Below are 17,952 nucleotides of genomic sequence, written 5' to 3' on the forward strand. Positions count from 1 at the left end.
ATATCTTGGGGGGGGGGGGGTAGAGATAAAGCAAGTTTCCAAAGGAATTTTTATATGTCATAGACTTACAGGATCCCAGAGCTGGGGATAATGTTAAGCTAAGGTTCCCTTTGGCCCCTTAGCAAAGTATCATCACTGAGGCATCTGAGTTCCTAGAGGAATGCCACTCTGCCAGTTTCAAGGACTTGTCAGTGGGCTGTAGGCAGTAAGGAAATTTAATTTTTTTCTTTTGCTTTTGTTTCCCACATCCCCTGCCAACAATGTATGAGAATCCTAACTGGACTGCCAGCACTTGGTATTACCAGTTTTTGTGGTTAAAAAAAAAAAAAAAAAAAAAAAATCTTATTCATTCTAACATATTTATATGTGTTTATTTGCCACTCATATCTCTTTTTGGTGAAATCTCAGCTCAATCATTTTGCCCATTTATTTATAGGGTTGTTAGCTTTATTGTTTTTGGTCTTGAGGATTCCTTACATATTCTAGATCCAAATCCTTTGTTAGAAATGTGATTGCAAAGTTTTCTCCAAAGTCTGCAGCTTATCTTTTCATTTTTAAAAATACTGTATGTCTTAGTTACCTCAGGCTTCTAAAATCAAGTATCTACCATGCACTGGGTGTCTTAAACAACAGACATTTGTTTCTAACAGTTCTGGAGGCTGTGAAGTCCAAGATCAAGGTGCCAGCAGATTCTTGTGAGAGCCATCTTTCTAGTGTGCAGTCACCTTCTTCTTATGTCCTCACACGTTGGGGAGAGATCAGCTCTCTGGTCTCTGATAAAGGCACTGATCCCATCATGAGGATCTCACCTTTATGACCTCATCTAAATCCCAAGGTCCCCGTAATCAAATATATTTGGGGGTTCGACTTCAACATATAAAGTTGGGGAGGGGTGAAATACAATTCAGTCCATAATAGTGTCTCTCAAAGAGAGTAAGTTTTAAATTTTGATGGAAGTCCAAATTAATTTTTTTAACAGATCATACCTTTGGTGTCATATCTAACAAATCTATGCCTACCCAGATCACAAAGATATGCTCTTATATTTTTTTATAGAAAATATATACTTTTAGGTGTTTTCATTTAGTAATAGTCCTTTATGAATGACCTGTTTGTTATACGTGGCACCAAGTATAAATTAAATGATCCTTTGTTGTTGTTCTAACACCGTCTGTCAAAAAAGGTCTATTTCTGACCTCTCCATTCTGTCCATTGATTTATGTGTCTATGCTTTTATAAATACCATATTTTTTAAATTAGTGTGGCTTTATCCTCAGTCTTGAAATCAGGTAGTAAGAATCCTTCAAATTTCTCCTTTTTAAAACTTGTTTTGATTATTCTATTCCTTTGCATTTCTAAATAAAATTTAAAATCAGTTCATTTCTACTGGGGGAAAAAAAAGCCTCCTGGTATTTTGGTTGGGATATCATTGAAACCATATAAATTAATTTGAACAGATTTGTCAGATTAACAATATGAAGCCCTCTGGGGCACCCATATGGCTCAGTTCGATAGGCATCTGACTCTTGATTTCAGCTCATGATCTCATGGTTCGTTGAGTTCAAGCCCTGCATCGGGCTCTGTGCTGACAGCGTGGAACCTGCTTGGGATCCTCTCTCTCCCCCTCTCTCTGCCCCTCCCCCACTGGTGTGTGTTCTCTCTCTCAAAATAAATGAATTAACTTAAAAAAAAACCAATATGGAGACTTCTGGTCCATGATCACGTATTTTTTTCCTTTTATTTAATTTCCCTCAGTGATTTTCAATAGTTTTCAGTATACAGGTTTTGCACATCTTTTGCCAGATTTATCCCCTAGTATTTTATATTTTCTAGGATATTGGTTTTGAATTTGGTTTCTGAATTTATTAAATATTATTTATTATTTACTTATTTTATAATGAGGCACTGAATACCTCATGTAATTTACTGAATGCTGTACTGAGTGTAAAACAGAATGGTTGCATAGGTACTGGCACCGGTGGCTCACTGCTGCTGCCCAGCATCACAACCTGCTGCCCACATGACATGTCCCCACCCTGGGAAAACATCAGAATTCTAAATTCAAATTATGGTTTCTACTGATTGTGTATTGCTTTTACACCATCATAAAGTAAAAAAAATCATAAATAGAACCATTGTAAGTTGGGACTACCCATATATCGAAATATAATTGATTTTTGTATACTGACCTTGAATCCTAGAAACTTGCTAAATTTGTTTCAGTAGCTTTTTTGTGGACTTCTTAGGATTCTGTGAATGGAGACAGTTACTTCTTCCTTCCTGACTTAACGGTCTTTTACTGATATTTCTTGATTTTATTGGTTGCACTTACTAGAATCTCCAGCAATGTGATGACTTAAAGTGATATCCTTGCTTCTCTCAAATCTTAGTCTTTCACCATTGTATTAGGCAGCTAGGGCTGCCATAAGGAAGTACCACAGCCTAACTGGCTTAAATAACATGTATTTTCACACAATTCTGGAGTCTAGAAGTCTAAGATCAAAGTGTCGGTGGGACTGGCTTTTCCTGAGGCCTCTCTTCTTAGCCTGTCTTCTCCCTGTGTTTTTACATGGTTTTTCCTCTGTCTGTGTTTGTGCCTTAATCTCCTCTTCTTTAAGGACACCAGTCATATTGGATTAGGAGTCACCCTAATGACCTCATTTTAACTCAATTACCTCTTTAAAGGCCGTATCTCTGAATACAGCTATAATCTGAGGTACTGGGGGTTAGGACTCCCAACAGACAAATTTAGTGGGGGGACCTAACTGAGACCATAACAACTATTAAATATGTTAGTTGTAGGTCTTTGTAGATGCCCTAGTGTAAGGTTGTTAAAATTCTCTTTTAAATTTTTTTGCTTAAATCTTTTTAAAATCATAAATAAGTCTTGAATTCTCTCAAGTTTTTTTCTGCATCTATTAGGATGATTATATGTGTTTCCTCTTTCTTTTAATACAGTAAATTACATCGATTGATTTTTCAAATATTAAGCCCACCCTGTATTTTACCCTTGTCCAGTGGTGACATATTATCCTTTCTATATGTTGCCAATTTTTATTTGGGAAAATATTACAGAATATCTTTCTGATACCTAACTTATTAAAGGATGCATTTGTGGGTGGAAGGACAGATGCTGTACAAGTGTTTAGTCACTCACCTGAACATAAATAATAAGCTTATTACTTTGAAATACAAAGGCAAATGTCAGAAATAATAGTTCAAAGAGCTAAAAGTGAATGAAAGGAGTACTAGTGGGTAAAGTTTTCCCTACCCATCCTTACTTCATTTTCTACCATTTGACTTTTTAAATTATATGTACATTATTTTGGTAGAAGTAAAACTTATTTTAAGTTTTTTTAATGTTTTACTTATTCTTAGAGAGAGACAGAGCATGAGCGGGTGAAGGGCTGAGCGAGAGGGACACAGAATCTGAAGCAGGCTCCAGGCTCTGAGCTGTCAGCACAGAGCCTGACACCGGGCTTGAACTCACAGGCTGCGAGATCATGACCTGAGCCGAAGTCAGAGGCCCAACAAACTGAGCCACCCAAGCGCCCCAAACTTAATTTATTTTAATGAAAAAAAAAAAAAAAAAAATTAAATCCTCCCCATCCAAAGTCTAGTTATTTGCTCGTTTTTAGTTCACTTTCATTACAATTCTGTTTCAGGTGGGATTATTTTGCCAGTGCATGGTGTGCAAACAACTGGAACAGTGCCTCTCTTTCCTCTCAAATATCTAGCTCCTTCCAGCACAATTTATTGTTTGTCCTTAATTTTTTCCCATGTTGTGTTAATACTCTCAATTATTTATACTAGGTTGTTTCTATACTATCCGTCCTTGTCCTGGTCCAACACTGACTGGAGTTACAATTAGAATGAATTTACTGTGGTGGTGAAGTTCACCCAAACACAAAGAAATGGGAAGTGCAAAGGCCCAGAGGTTTATAAAAGCGTGTGGCTGGTAAACGCATGATGGAGGAATCTGAGAATAGAGAATAATAAACGTTGAAAGTACAACAGTAAGTGGCATTACTTAAAACGAAACCTTGACGGGCAGTCCTGGGGTAGGCATCGCGACACTTCTCAAGCTGGGATCCCCACATGAGGCAGAGACACCACGCACGAAGGTTAAGTCCCAGGGACTCGGGCTTTGATTTCAGGGGCCCGCGCAGGCTCAGCGAGACTGGTCGTGGCCCATGGGGCGGGGCGAACGTCACTTCCCGCAGCCTCTGCCGGGTCTCGCGCGCTATGACGGCCGGCGCGGAGCCGCAGGGTAGGCGGCCCGGAGTCGGGGTAGGAGTAGTGGTGACTAGCAGCAGGCATCCTCGTTGCGTCCTCCTGGGGAAGAGGAAAGGGACTGTAGGAGCCGGCAGTTATCAACTCCCCGGGGGCCATTTGGAATTCGGGTGAGCAACCACCGAGCCCACCAGAGGAAAGCCGAACGTGCACGGGAAGGACGAGTTCTCCCCGTGCGTGCGTCCTTGCGTCGTTGCGTGTGCGCCGACGAAGCGTCATCTCGCGCGTTCCTCTGTTCTCTCCTCGGGCCGCAGCGCTCCTGGGTGCAGGCGCCGGCCGGGAGGGGGCGCTGAGCTGCGCAGGGCTGGCGAAGGGTCTGTGGTCGGCCTGCGCCCCGCCCGCCCAGTGCTTTTTCTGCCGGCAGCCTTCTATCCGCGCCGGCGGGCTGATGTGTAGGGTGTGTTTTTCTTAATGTTTGCATGTAAGAGGCGGAAAGTGGGTCTTTATGAAGATCTTGCCCAGTTGTGTCAGTTCAGGCACTTGCACGGTTCGGGCTGTGCACTAAACGTACACGGATGGACAGCCTGTTTCCTGCCCGCGCAGGTTTGGCTGCGCCGTGACCAAGCACATGGGCTAGTGAAACTCTGGGCCTCGGTGTCTTTATCTATACAGTGGGGAGGTTGGACAGAGCACTCTTTAACGTGGCATTCTGTGTTTGATGGCGGATCAGACCGATAAAGGAAATTGGACAGTTAAGGGTCAGATCTACCCAATGGTGCGGAAAGCCGGGGATTTTGCTAAAAGGTGGGTTCTGAAGTGAGAATAGGTTAAAGTCAACGGTGGATGAACAGTATCTAAAGCGATCAGAGCCAGCGCTTGTTTTTCCATTAGTGTAAAAGTGCAAACACACATGAAAGTAAACAGTTGGTGAATCCTCCTATACTTACTACTCGGCTTGTTCTTGTTTCATCTTTACTGCTCCATCCCAACAGACACAGATCCCTTGTTTTCTAGACTCTTCTGAAGGAAAACGCGGACGTTTATTATATCGCCCATAAACAGTTCGTTATGTACCTGTCATAGGCTTTTTTAAAAAATGTAACTCCATTTTCACACCTAAAGAAAATACATTTTCACACCTTAACAAGATAATTCTTTAATAACCTGTGATATAGTCAGTCTGTACCACTTTCCCCATTTGTCTTGAAAATGTATTGTTTTGTACCAATCAAGATCAAAGGAAGATTGTACTTTGGGATTGATTCTAATTTGGGATTGATAAATTTAAGTCTCCAAATCTAACAGTAATCCCTCTTTCCCTTTTTTTTTACCATCCCATGTTGAAGAGTATGGGTCATTAGGAGAATTTCTTACATTCTGACTATATTCTTGTAATCTACCTATTTGTTATAAAGTGCTAGAGACTTGATGCAAGTGCCTTTTAATCAGACTTTGTCTTTGATAAAACATGGAATTCCTATGATCTTTTAGCACATGGAATTTTTTTAATGGTTTTCAGGATTTTAAAAAGCATCAATAAGTTGATCATTTTTAGATAATTAAGATAAAAAATTTTTTAAAATTTTTTTCATGTTTATTTTTGAGAGAGAGACAGAGTGCGAGCAGGGGAGGGGCAGAGAGAGAGGGAGACACAAAATCAGAAGCAGGCTCCAGGCTCTGAGCTGTCAGCACAGAGCCCCACGCAGGGCTTGATCTCACGAACTGCAAGATCATGACCTGAGCCGAAGTCGGCCACTTAACCAACTGAGCCACCAAGGTGCCCCTAGATAATTAAGATAAACCATCAGTTAATAACTAATAAAATTTCCAGGTTAAGGGTCACATTGCCCAGAGGGACACAGTGTATTGTACTTTGTCAATTGCAATGGCTAGAGATAGATATCTTAATGCTAACACAATAAAGTATTGGAATCTTTACTCAGATATCCAATGATAATAGGCAAAATTGTCCTTTAATGAGCTTTTTACTGAGTGCTAGATATTATGCCAAGCTCTTCACATGTATGCTTTCACTTATCTTTATATGACTGGTATACTGAATGGGCTAAGTTTGAGAGGAGACAAATAGAAAATGGCTTTGTTTTCTCCTTCCCTTGTCTTTATAATTTTTTTTTTTAAGTTTACTTATTTATTTTGAGATAGGCAGAGACACTGCCAGTGGGGTAGGGAGAGAGGAAGAGAGAAAGAATCCCAAGCAGGCTCCACGTTGCCAGTGCAGAGCCTGACACGGGGCTAAAACCCACAAAACCAAGAGATCATGACCTGAGTGGAAACCAAGAGTTGGAGGCTTAACTGACTAAGCCACCCAGGCACTCCTCCTTCTGTTGTCTTTCCCTTTTCTGCTGTTCTCTGACATTTCCTGCAAATTCTATTGTTTTCCTGTCACTTGATTAGAAAAATAAATCACATTTGGTCATTATGATCCACTTCCAAGCATTTGTCTGTAGTGGGGAAAAGGAAAGAGGAGGAAGACCTCCTCCTTTTCTCACTGTTTCTGGTTTCCTTCCCTCTCCAGGATGTTGGGGAGGGAGAGGGTGGGCCAGACTTTTCACGTGACTAGTGCTGCTGTGATCCATCATTGGTGCCCTCTGGATGTTGTGCCGTCTTCCTCAGGGTATGTCTGTTGGTTGTTTGGAAATCCCACAAGGATGTCTCTCCTGCACAGTTCTCAGACATAGGTGGCTGATTTAGCTCTTGCTTGTTAGCACACTACCTTGCTTTTTCTTTCTGCTGGGATCCCCAGCAGTCTCTTGTAGCATCTACTGGACCCAGAAGAAAATTCACAATGGGAGTAATGCCCTCACTGTCACCCTTTCTCCTTGCTCATTCATCGTGGGCTTCTGTAGCCAGTCTCCTGCTTTCCAGATTCTCAAAGTGGGAATAAACGTCAGCTTCTCTATTCACGTACATCCCTAAACACCAAGGGACACACTTTAGACTTGCCCAAGAGCTCTTACCTTTGTACCACCTCTACTCTGAATCACAGGCCTGTGAGTTTCTGCAGCTCGATATGACTTTAGCAGGGGAGGAACACGCCAGTATCTCCTTGGGAATCACACCCAATCTCTCTGATCAGTTTTCTTGAAGCACCGCTCACTTGGCTTCAGGCAGAGTTGTCCTTTCATCAGGATGAAGGGAAACGTTGCTACTATGCTTGAAAATTCATAACTTTCCTCCCTGCCCTAAATCTCCTTTCTTATGTAGACTGGGTAGGGTGAAGGTCAAAAGACTTGCAAGCCTTCAGATGGCATCTGTTTGCTCTCTTGCCATACTCTTTAGAATTTGAGGTGTTTGTTGCCTATTGTCCTGAATTTTAAGGCATCAACGAAAATTCTGAGACTGCAGGAAAAGACATCATCCACTTCTTGATGTACTTGCAACAACCCCATTGGAAAGTAGTATTACCTCTTTTTATTAGGTTTAGCTGACTCCAAAGCCTGTGCTCTTAACTGGATACTTAACTGTCTCCTGATTGCATACAGTTGCCAGGCACGTGAACTAGTGCTGAATTGGCTAAATGTTCTTTTTTTCTCCATAGGAAGTCCTTTTGGTCTTCAGATAACTTCAGATACTTTATACTTGAGGTAAAGAGAATGTCCAGGGGCGCCTGGGTGGCTCAGTCGGTTAAGCGGCCGACTTCAGCTCAGGTCACGATCTCGCAGTCCGTGAGTTCGAGCCCCGCGTCGGGCTCTGTGCTGACAGCTCAGAGCCTGGAGCCTGTTTCAGATTCTGTGTCTCCCTCTCTCTGACCCTCCCCCGTTCATGCTCTGTCTCTCCCTGTCTCAAAAATAAATAAAACGTTAAAAAAAATGTTTAAAAAAAAAAAAAAAAAAGAGAATGTCCAAAGGCAGGGTTGTTGATTGACTGTTAGAAAGCAAGAGCCAATTACAGGGTTTTTTTGTTTTTTGCTTTAGACTAGAAATTTCTAGGCAGGAATTTCATGGCAAAAAAATAATAAGTTACATAACTAGAATTGAATACAGTGCTGTGCTTCTGTTTTCCAGTGAAACGTGGGAAGAATGTGCTCAAAGGGAAACCTGGGAAGAAGCCGCTCTTCACTTGAAAAATGTTCGCTTTGCCTCAGTCGTGAATTCCTTTGCTGAGAAAGAAAATTACCATTATGTGACAATACTAATGAAAGGGGAAGTGGACATGACTTATGATTCAGAACCAAAGAACACAGAGCCTGAAAAAAATGAAAGTAAGAGAATTATGTGTAATAATTCATGTTCTTTGAGGAGCTTATCATCTGAGTATTACATTATGTTTGCCATGCAAAGAGAATTAGTCTTTTCATACAGAAGTGTAAATACATATACTTAAATCCTGGAGACATAAGCATATAGCAGGAAACAGAACTGGCCTGGAGCCAGACTACTTGACTTGCATCCTGGTTTTTCCACGTAGAGGTTTGTAACCTTGGGCGAGTTATTTCATGTCTCTGGGTCTCTTTTCTCCTCTGTGATAATAGCAACTACCTCCGATGTGTTGTTGTAGGGATAAAATTAGTTAATACATATAAAGAACCAAATGAACATTGTAAGTACTCAGTAAGTCTTAGTTTTATTTTTAGCATTTAATTTTGCTTCAGACTGATTTTAAGCAAAACGTTGAAGGTGCCATCCTCAGTTTTCTCACCTGTGTAAGAAAGATACAAATTTCCTTGCATGGAGAGTGACTAACCTGACAAAACAATTATCCTCGGTGTTGAGTCGAGTGCTCTGAAAGCTTTAACAACATTGATGTGATTTACTGTGTGCTAAGCATTGTCCTAAGGGCTTTGCATGGATCATCTCTCTTCAAATTTCATAAAACTCCATGAGAAGGAATAAAATATCAAACTTACCAAATATATTCTTTGCCTTGTGAAACCTTATCCAAGTGGTCTTGTGTACTGGACCTCCCCTATAAACATTTCATTTATTCTTCACTATGGAAGAATCTTGTCATTCAACAAATGCTTACTGAGTACTGCATGCCACGTACCATTCTAGGCGCTAAAGAAACAGTGGTGTGTGGAACAAAGTCCCTCCCCTCTAAGGGGATTTTTTTTAATCCGGGGGAAAGGCAACACATTAGCAGATACTTTACAATGTAATGATAAGGAATAAGAATAAAAGTAAAACGGTGTAAAGGATAGTGACCCATGGGTGCTGCATCAGACAGGGTGGTCATGGAGGGCCTCTGAGGAGGGGGCATATGTGCAGAGGCCTGGAAGAAGTGAAATTTCTAGAATGGATAAATCATGAGTTAAGTGGTTTGCAGATTGAATTCATTGAGTGAACAGAAGGGCATGTTCTACCCGAAGGCCTGTTGAGTCGTATACGACTTTTTATAAAACAGGTAATGACTTGGAATCATCTAAGGTGAACTAGCGACGTCTGAGCTATTTTTACTCACTACACCCCAACACCAAATGTGTGGTTCTTTTCTTCACATCAAATAGTTCTCCAGACATCAATTGGATGCCCTGTAATTCAGTTACATTCTTGCACTGTCTACCTGGAGTCAGTGTCAGATCCCAAACATTACAGACTCCGTCCCACAAGACTGCACCCACTTCAAATACCAGTCGCCAAGTCCTGGCCTCCTGTACTTCTGGTCACCTGGCTATAAATTGGGGTTCCCACAACCTCCTCCTCAGGTTCAGTAATTTGCTAGAATGGCCTTCAGAACTCAGGAAACCACTTTACTCACATTATCAGTTTGTTATAGAGGAAACAGCTCAGAAACAGCCACAAGGAAGACGCACTGGGCAAGGTGGGCAGAGGGAGGGACGCAGAGCATCCGTACTCTCAATGAGCACCGTGACGTGTTCACCTCCCAGAAAACTCTCTGAATCCTGTTGTGTGGGGTTTTCATGGAGGTTCCTATGTAATGGGATTGGTACATATTATCATAGTCTCTATGACTGATTAAATCATTATCTGCTGGTGATTAATTCAATCTCCAGCTCATCTCCTCTCTCCTCAGGTGGGATGTATCTTTCTGGTCACCAGCCCCCAATTCTGAACCTATCTAAGGATAGGTTCAGCCCAGCCACCCATCAGCTTATTAGCATAAACTCAGGTACGGTTGAAAGAGGCTTATTATGGATAGCAAGTGTTCCTCTCGTCCCTATCACTTGGGAAAATACAAAGGTTTCGGGAACTCTGTGCCAGAAAACAGGGAGGAAAGCTATATATAGATTATGATATAAGGAATATATATATATATATTATATATATAATATACATATCTATAATATATATATACATATATATAATATATATATATATATTATATATATATTTTCCTTATATCACAGTGACACACACAGCAATACCCAAGAAGTATCCAAAGGCTTTCAGTTGGCCTGAGGTACAACTAAAATCATTCATGCCTTAAGAAGGGCAGGTGAGAAAATGTACCAGGTTCACTGGGGGTGCTGTCTACAAGTTCTTCTATCTCTCACATCCCCAATGATCCTGGATAAAAGGAGGAATAGGAGAGAGGGGAGTCCAGATAACAGTGGAAACAAAACTCAGTAGTCTTGACATCCTGAAGCTTTGAGGAGGAACAGTTACTTGTCTTTTTAATATTAAATTGAAGTGTAAATATGTATATTTCCACTTTAATACTTTTTGTAGGACTCAATTTACTTTTTTTCTTTAAAGCAAAGTACAGTTCCCATAACTGAATTTTTAAAAATTAGTTTGAGGGGCGCCTGGGTGGCTTGGTCGGTTGAGCGTCCGACTTCGGCTCAGGTCATGATCTCACAGTCCGTGAGTTCGAGCCCCGCGTCGGGCCTCTGTGCTGACGGCTCAGAGCCTGGAGCCTGTTTCAGATTCTGTGTCTCCCTCTCTCTCTGCCCCTCCCCTGTTCATGCTCTGTCTCTCTCTGTCTCAAAAATAAATAATCGTTAAAAAAAAATTAAAACAAAAATTAGTTCGAGGTGTCATATATTCAGGCAGTAAGCACAGATTATTATTGTTCTCTTAAAAGAGAGCCCTAAACTTGGAAGGAATGACCATATCCTTATTTTTCTCTTTTCTACCAGCAGCAAAAACCTGACACAAGATGAGACAAAATGATGAAATACTTTGGTTTTGCATACTTAGCGTCCTTCACAAGGAGCAGACATAGTATTCATTTGTGGAGAAGGGCTGAGGGGAAAACAGCAGAGCCACTGACTGTCCCATCAGTTCTGACCAATCTCCAGCCGGCTGCCTCTGCCTCTCCGCCTCCGCCTCTGTTGTGGGGTGCAAGGCACGACTTCCTGTCCTGCTCTGCACTGTAGGCCTGTATTTCTAATTTCTTCCTCTGACGTTAGAAGGCATCTCAGGTTCAGTTGGGGTGTTCAGCTTCAAATCGTACTCGCTAGTTTTCCTTTACTGAACTTTGAATGCATAAAGAGCAGATGTTTGGGCTCATTCACCTTTGACTCTCCCGTGCCTGGCTCCTATTCAGAGTATATTGTTCAGACCATGTTGAAGGAAGAAGGGAACAAGGGGATGAGGTTCTTCAGTATAGTATCTAGACCGGCCTACATTTGAACAACTTCTAAAAGATTATTATCCTACGTTATAAAGTTCTGTGTTAGAGTTTTTGTTACTATGTTATGGTATGTAATGTTTTTCCCTTCCTAGAATCTGGTAGTTTTGACTCATTTTTACATGCCTTGTGATTTTTTTTCATTTATATAACTTTTTTTGAGCTTGTCCACCTTCATTTTGTTGACCTTCTCACAGGCTAGTAATCTGAGGTCACACAGTATGATTTTATAAGGCCCAAGGTGACTAGCACCAAGTCAGATTTGATCAGAAACACTGATTCCTCAAAAAAAAAAAGAAAAAGAAAAAGAAAAAAAGAAACACTGATTCCTCTCTAGCCCTTCATAACAACATAGCAGGAGTTATTTTCACTTTTTGCCCATTGAGAGCTCCTGCTGGGTAGCCAGCTGCACCACAGCCAGGGTGCAGCGGCTCTGTGGTGGTGGTTTTATTTATAGCATAAAGATGCATTTTCTCTCCCATGTTCGTCAGATCCTGGATCTGGATCACCTGCTTCAGGTTACTGGTTATGACATCTTTTCTCCAGCCATCCAATTATAATCAGGAGGATCAGCCAGATGCTTCATTTTCTCGCAGACAGGATAAACTTGACAGACAGCTCCCTTGAGACTGTTAATTCCGCATCTTGCAACACATTGTTGGGTGACACCTCTCTGCCTCTCTCCCTCTGTCTCTTTCTTTCTCCCTCCTTCTGTCCTACTCTCTTTCTCTTAGACTCTTAGGTCACAGTTGCTGATCACTCCTTCCTGAACTTGTTCTAATTTCATGGATTCTTTGTCCCCTGTCCCCAGAGTGAAACTGCATACCTGTATCTTACAGGCAGAGAAGCACTTAGTGGAAGAAACTGCATTTAAACATAAGTATACGCGTGTGACCATGAAGAAACTTAGAACATGGAGTGTACATCTTAGTAATATAATATTTATATATTCACCTGTTGTGAACATCTGTGCTTTCATGTTCCTTACATTTAAGTCATCAAAGAGAATACTGTTGCCTAGAACATTTTTCTAGGATTTTGTGTATTTCACAATAGACACTGTTAAATCTTTCCTTTTTCAATGGATTTTTGAAAATCTGTCCCATCCATATTGTCTTTCCATCTAAAGTGTACCACAGCCAGAGAATATTTTTATTCTCTGCACAGCTTCCATTATTTTTTAACAAGATGGAGGATAGCTTAGAAATGTTGTAACTTACTTTATTCTATAGGTGGGGCAGCTGGTTTGTTTTCATGTAGTGTTACCACCTGTCATGTGTAAAGTTCTGTATGTTTTGTTCAGCCAAATATTCAAGCAAAAATTGAATTCTCTTAAATCTGGATTTTACCATCATGGGGCCCTTGTAAGCTTGGTCTCATGTTGAAATAACAGCATGTTTTAAATGATCCCCCTTCTGTTAAGATCTTCATTCTAAAGGCAAATGATGTTGGTACAGCTGAGCTAATGCATAGCATCACTGTGATTAGTAGCATGTTATTATTAGTTGCAAGTCATTTTTATATTTAATTAATTTTTTCAAAGTATAGGTTAACTTGCCAAAATAAATATTCTTTGTTTCCTTCCAGCTAAATAAATTGATTTGATATCTTTCTTTTCTAGGTTGGGAATGGGTTCCCTGGGAAGAATTTCCTCCACTGGACCAGCTTTTCTGGGCACTGCGGTGTTTAAAGGAACAAGGCTACAATCCATTTAAAGAAGATTTAGATCACCTGGTAGGATACAAAGGTCATCATCTCTAGGGGAAGAAGAAGATAACCAGATATACTTTGAAAAAACAAAATAAGGTTCTGTGAGAGAATGAAAAATATCTACATTTCAGAACAACTCCATGTTATGTAAAAACTTCTACATGGTTGCCAGTTGATTTCCCGCCTTTTAATTTACCCACCACCCTTTCAGCCAGTACTTATGAAAAATTTGCCGGCATGATGTCATCAATTGCATTTCAGACTCAGAAAATGTGGTGAATGGTGATATTGTGGCAATTCTGCTTTCTGTATTTTTCTGTGATATTTACTGTGCAGTTTGTCATTACCAGCCTGCCTGGCATGGAGGGCTATAGAATTTGCCCTAGTGTTTCTGTTCAAATAGAGATCCTAATTCAGATGCTAACACAGTATGCCTGTTGTGGAATTTATCACATTTCCTTGTCTGTGACTTCCTTGTCTGTTGACTTTCCTTGTCTGTTTTATTTAAAACAAAATTTTTGGTACTATAGTGTGACAGTCTTTGCAACTGGAGTGACAGGACAGGTCATTAGGGTATATTTCCCAGGTTTCTGATTCAGAAGCTACCTCAAGTGAAGTGAGACAAACTGTCTGAGATATTATACTGTCATTAACAGGCCATGGACTTTTGGATTTCTCACATAATCTTTGTGAGATCCAGCTTCCTTATAGGTAAAATGAGATTAGACTAGGGCAGTGGTCCTCCAGGTGACGTCTGGGGAGGTCCATGAGACCCTTTCAAGGGCACTCAAGGTCAAAGATGTTTTCATAATAGGCAGGACATTATTTTCCTTTCTCATTGTCATTCTTTCATGAGTGTACAGAGAAGCTGTCCAGAGGCTAAGTGATGTGTGGTATTGTAACAGATTGAATTTAAGAGGAAACCAGGCAAGCCTTATGGATGAAACCGTTCCATAGGTTTATCTCAAATATAGTTGATTGGAAATTCATTGATTCTTCAGGTTAGTGCTTATCCAAGCAGGTGTCTTATAGCTTCAAAAACTTACCACAAAATAGAGTTTTTCCATGTCTGCTACTTTAAATTCTTAATGGACAGGTTCATTAGGAGCTTATGAGATTGTTTTTTTTTTGTTTGTTTGTTTTAAATACACATAATTAGATATGAAGGTTTATGGAAAGAAAAAAACTAACCTGGGCTATATGTGGAATTTGAGAAACTCAACAGATGAACATAGGGGAAGGGAAGAAAAAATAAGATAAAAACAAAGAGAGAGGCAAATCATAAGAGACACTTAAATACAGAGAACAAACTGAGGGTTGTTGGAGGGGGATCTGAGGGAGAGGTGGATTAAATGGGTGATGGGCATTAAGGAGGGCATTTTGCGGGATGAGCACTGAGTGTTATATGTAAGAGATGAATCACTGGGTTCTACTTCTGAAGCCAAGACTGTACTGTATATTAAATAGCTTGAATTTAAATAAAAATAAAATGAGATGAAATTTAAAAAATAAGTATTTTCAATAAAATGGTGAAAAAAACTTTTTTAAGTTTCATGTTAGAAGCGGATTGCATTTTCCCCAGCACCTAATATGCTCCGTTGGCATCCGTAATCACTCAGTAAATATTTCTCTAAATAAGCAGATGACTGGAGAATTTAGAACTCTTAGGTAAGCAGTTAATTCTTAGATGGTTTGAGAATTACCTTTAATGGAAAAAAACTAATGCTGACTACTAGCAATATTCTCATACAATTAAATGTCCGCTACAGTTCCTGCAGTATGCCTCGCTCTGCCAGGACACTGGGGAGTCTGAAATATCTCTTCCTTCATCTGTGTGCCAGGTCAATCCCTGAGGTGTCCTGTATCCCCTGATAAGCAAGTGCAGTATCCTAGCAAAAACCCTCCCAGTGGAGCATGTGGTGAATTCAGCCTCCCTTGGAGAAACAGTTCTTTAATAGCTATCCAAATAAGGCAAATGCTTGCAAATAAAATACTGTCTTTGGGGCAGCAAGAATCACATTAACTGAGAACTGTGGAGAAGGAAAGCTCAGGGAATCATCTACGGGGGAGAAAACAAAGTCTTCTTCTAACATAAGATCAGTCATATCAATGCTGCCTTTTTAAAAAATAATTCGATTATTCATGTTGTACTTAGAAGCCAGTGCTTTGCTTGAGTAGCCTTTGTGAAGAATGCAAATAAAGATAACAGGACACAATGACTGAGAGGCATGGACCAAGCCTTCCGCTTTATGGACTTGACAAAGTGAACACGTGAGTCCATAGTTAAGATCCTCCATAAGCATTTAGTTTATACCTACTGTGTGCCAAGTACTATGATAGGTACTTAATTATATTGTAAGTTGAATCTATCACATTTAATCCCAAATTTCCATTCTAGATTTCTCATTTTTAGTATGCTATGTTTAAGTATTTGGCTTTTTGCCTAATAATAATGCTCAATAGCTCTGTATGCAATGACATAGGACTCCTCATTTTACTTATCAGAACAGATCATGGGCAGAAGGAACAAAGTAGCAGGCAGGCGAGCCAAGCTGTTCACCAGCTTGTTTGACTTCATCCTCCTGTCCTCTGTTCTTTTCCTTCTTTACAGATTCACTTTCCACCCATTGTTGAGGACTCTCCAAAAGACATTATGTACAGCTCGGACCTTTTTCCTAAGCTTCAGACCCAACCACACACCACCCATCTCTACCTGAGCTTTTCCGTCCTTCTAATTTGTTATGTTCCAAACTGAAGTTGCCTTTGTATTCCTCTCCAGGAATGACTCCATCATCTGCTGAATTGATCAAATTAGACTCCCTTCCCCCACGTAAAGTAGCCACCATCTCTTGTCCATTCTGTTTCTTTCATGTCTTCTGAATCCATGTCCCCTGAGGTTGTCCCAGCTGCCTCTCCTCTGGTGCAGGGGTGCTTGTCCTCTTTTTCCCAGACTGCGCCTGCAGTTTTTACCCCTCCAACTAACTGATTGAGGTCAAATACACATGACATAAAATTTATCCGGACTTATTTTTGACAGTACACCTAGAGTGCCTTTTCAGAAAATTAAATCTCATGGTCATTTGGCTTGTTTCCAATTGAGGCTGTTACAAATAAGGCTGCTATGAGCATGTGTGCATGCTTTCTTTAGAGTTCACATGTGTACTGATTTCTGTTGGATGTAAACCTACGAATGGGAAGGCTGGGTCACAGAGTATACAAATCTTTGCCAAAGAGATCTTTTTCATGTTATTTATTTATTTATGTATTTATTTAAGTAGGGGAGGGGCAGGAGACAGAGATGGAGAACGTTTTTTTCTTCTTAAGATTTTATTTTTTAATTTACATCCAGGTTAGTTAGCATACAGTGCAGTAATGATTTCTAGATTCTAGTGATTCATCCTCTACATGTAATACCCAGTGCTCATCCCGACAGGTGTCTTCCTTAATGCCCCTTACCCACTTAGCCCATCCCCTCACCTACACCCCTCCAGCAACCCTCAGTTTGTTTTCTGTATTTAAGAGTCTGTTATGTTTCATCCCCCTCCCTGTTTTTATATTATTTTTGCTTCCCTTCCCTTATGTTCGTCTGTTTTGTATCTTAAATTCCACATAAGTGAAGTCATATGATATTTGTCTTTCTCTAATTTTGCTTGGCATAATACCCTCTAGTTCCATCCACTTTGTTGCAAATGGCAAGATTTCATTCTTTTTGATTGCTGAGTAATACTCCATTTCATATATATACCACTTCTTCTTTATCCATTCATCTGTTGATGGACATTTGGGCTCTTTCCGTACTTTGGCTATTGTCGATAGTGCTGCTGTATACATTGAGGTGTATGTGCCCCTTTGAAACAGCACACCTGTATCCCTTAGATAAATACCTACTAGTGCAGGTGGGTTGTAGGGTCGTTCTATTTTTAACTTTTTGAGGAGCCGCCATACTGTTTTCCAGAATGGTTGCACCAGCTTGCATTCCCACCAGCAGTACAAAAGAGATCCTCTTTCTCTGCATCCTCGCCAACATCTGTTGTTGCCTGAGTTGTTAATAATTAGCCATTCTGACTGGTGTGAGGTGGTATCTCATTGTGGTGTGGATTTGTATTTCCCTGATGATGAGCCATGTTAAGCATTTTTTCATGTGTCTGTTAGCCATCTGGATGTCTTCTTTGGAAAATTGTCTATTCACGTCTTTTGCCCATTTCTTGACTGCATTCTGCTTTTCGGGTGTTGAGTTTGAGACGTTCTATATAGATTTTGGATACTAACCCTTTATCGGATATGTCATTTGCAAATATCTTCTCCCATTCCATTGGTTGCCTTTTAGTTTTGCTGATTGTTTCTTTCCTTCATTATGCAGAAGCTTTTTATATTGATGAGGTCCCAGTAGTTCATTTTTGCTTTTGTTTCCCTTGCCTCGAGACATGTTGAGTGAGAAGCTGCTGCACCTGAGGT

At 40.4% G+C, this 17,952-nt stretch overlaps 1 protein-coding gene across 1 annotated transcript; it reads left to right on the plus strand.

Annotated features, from left to right (window-relative positions):
• Positions 1-4,161: 4,161 nt before the first annotated feature.
• Positions 4,162-13,921, plus strand: NUDT15 (nudix hydrolase 15). The gene is made up of 3 exons (XM_060637188.3): positions 4,162-4,403; positions 8,259-8,455; positions 13,409-13,921. The coding sequence occupies exons 1-3, from the start codon at positions 4,246-4,248 to the stop codon at positions 13,546-13,548; spliced, it is 495 nt and encodes a 164-aa protein (XP_060493171.1). The 5' UTR covers positions 4,162-4,245; the 3' UTR covers positions 13,549-13,921.
• Positions 13,922-17,952: the final 4,031 nt, after the last annotated feature.

This window comes from Panthera onca, chromosome A1 (genome assembly GCF_046562875.1).
Source record: "Panthera onca isolate mPanOnc1 chromosome A1, mPanOnc1 haplotype 2, whole genome shotgun sequence".
NCBI lineage: Eukaryota > Metazoa > Chordata > Mammalia > Carnivora > Felidae > Panthera > Panthera onca.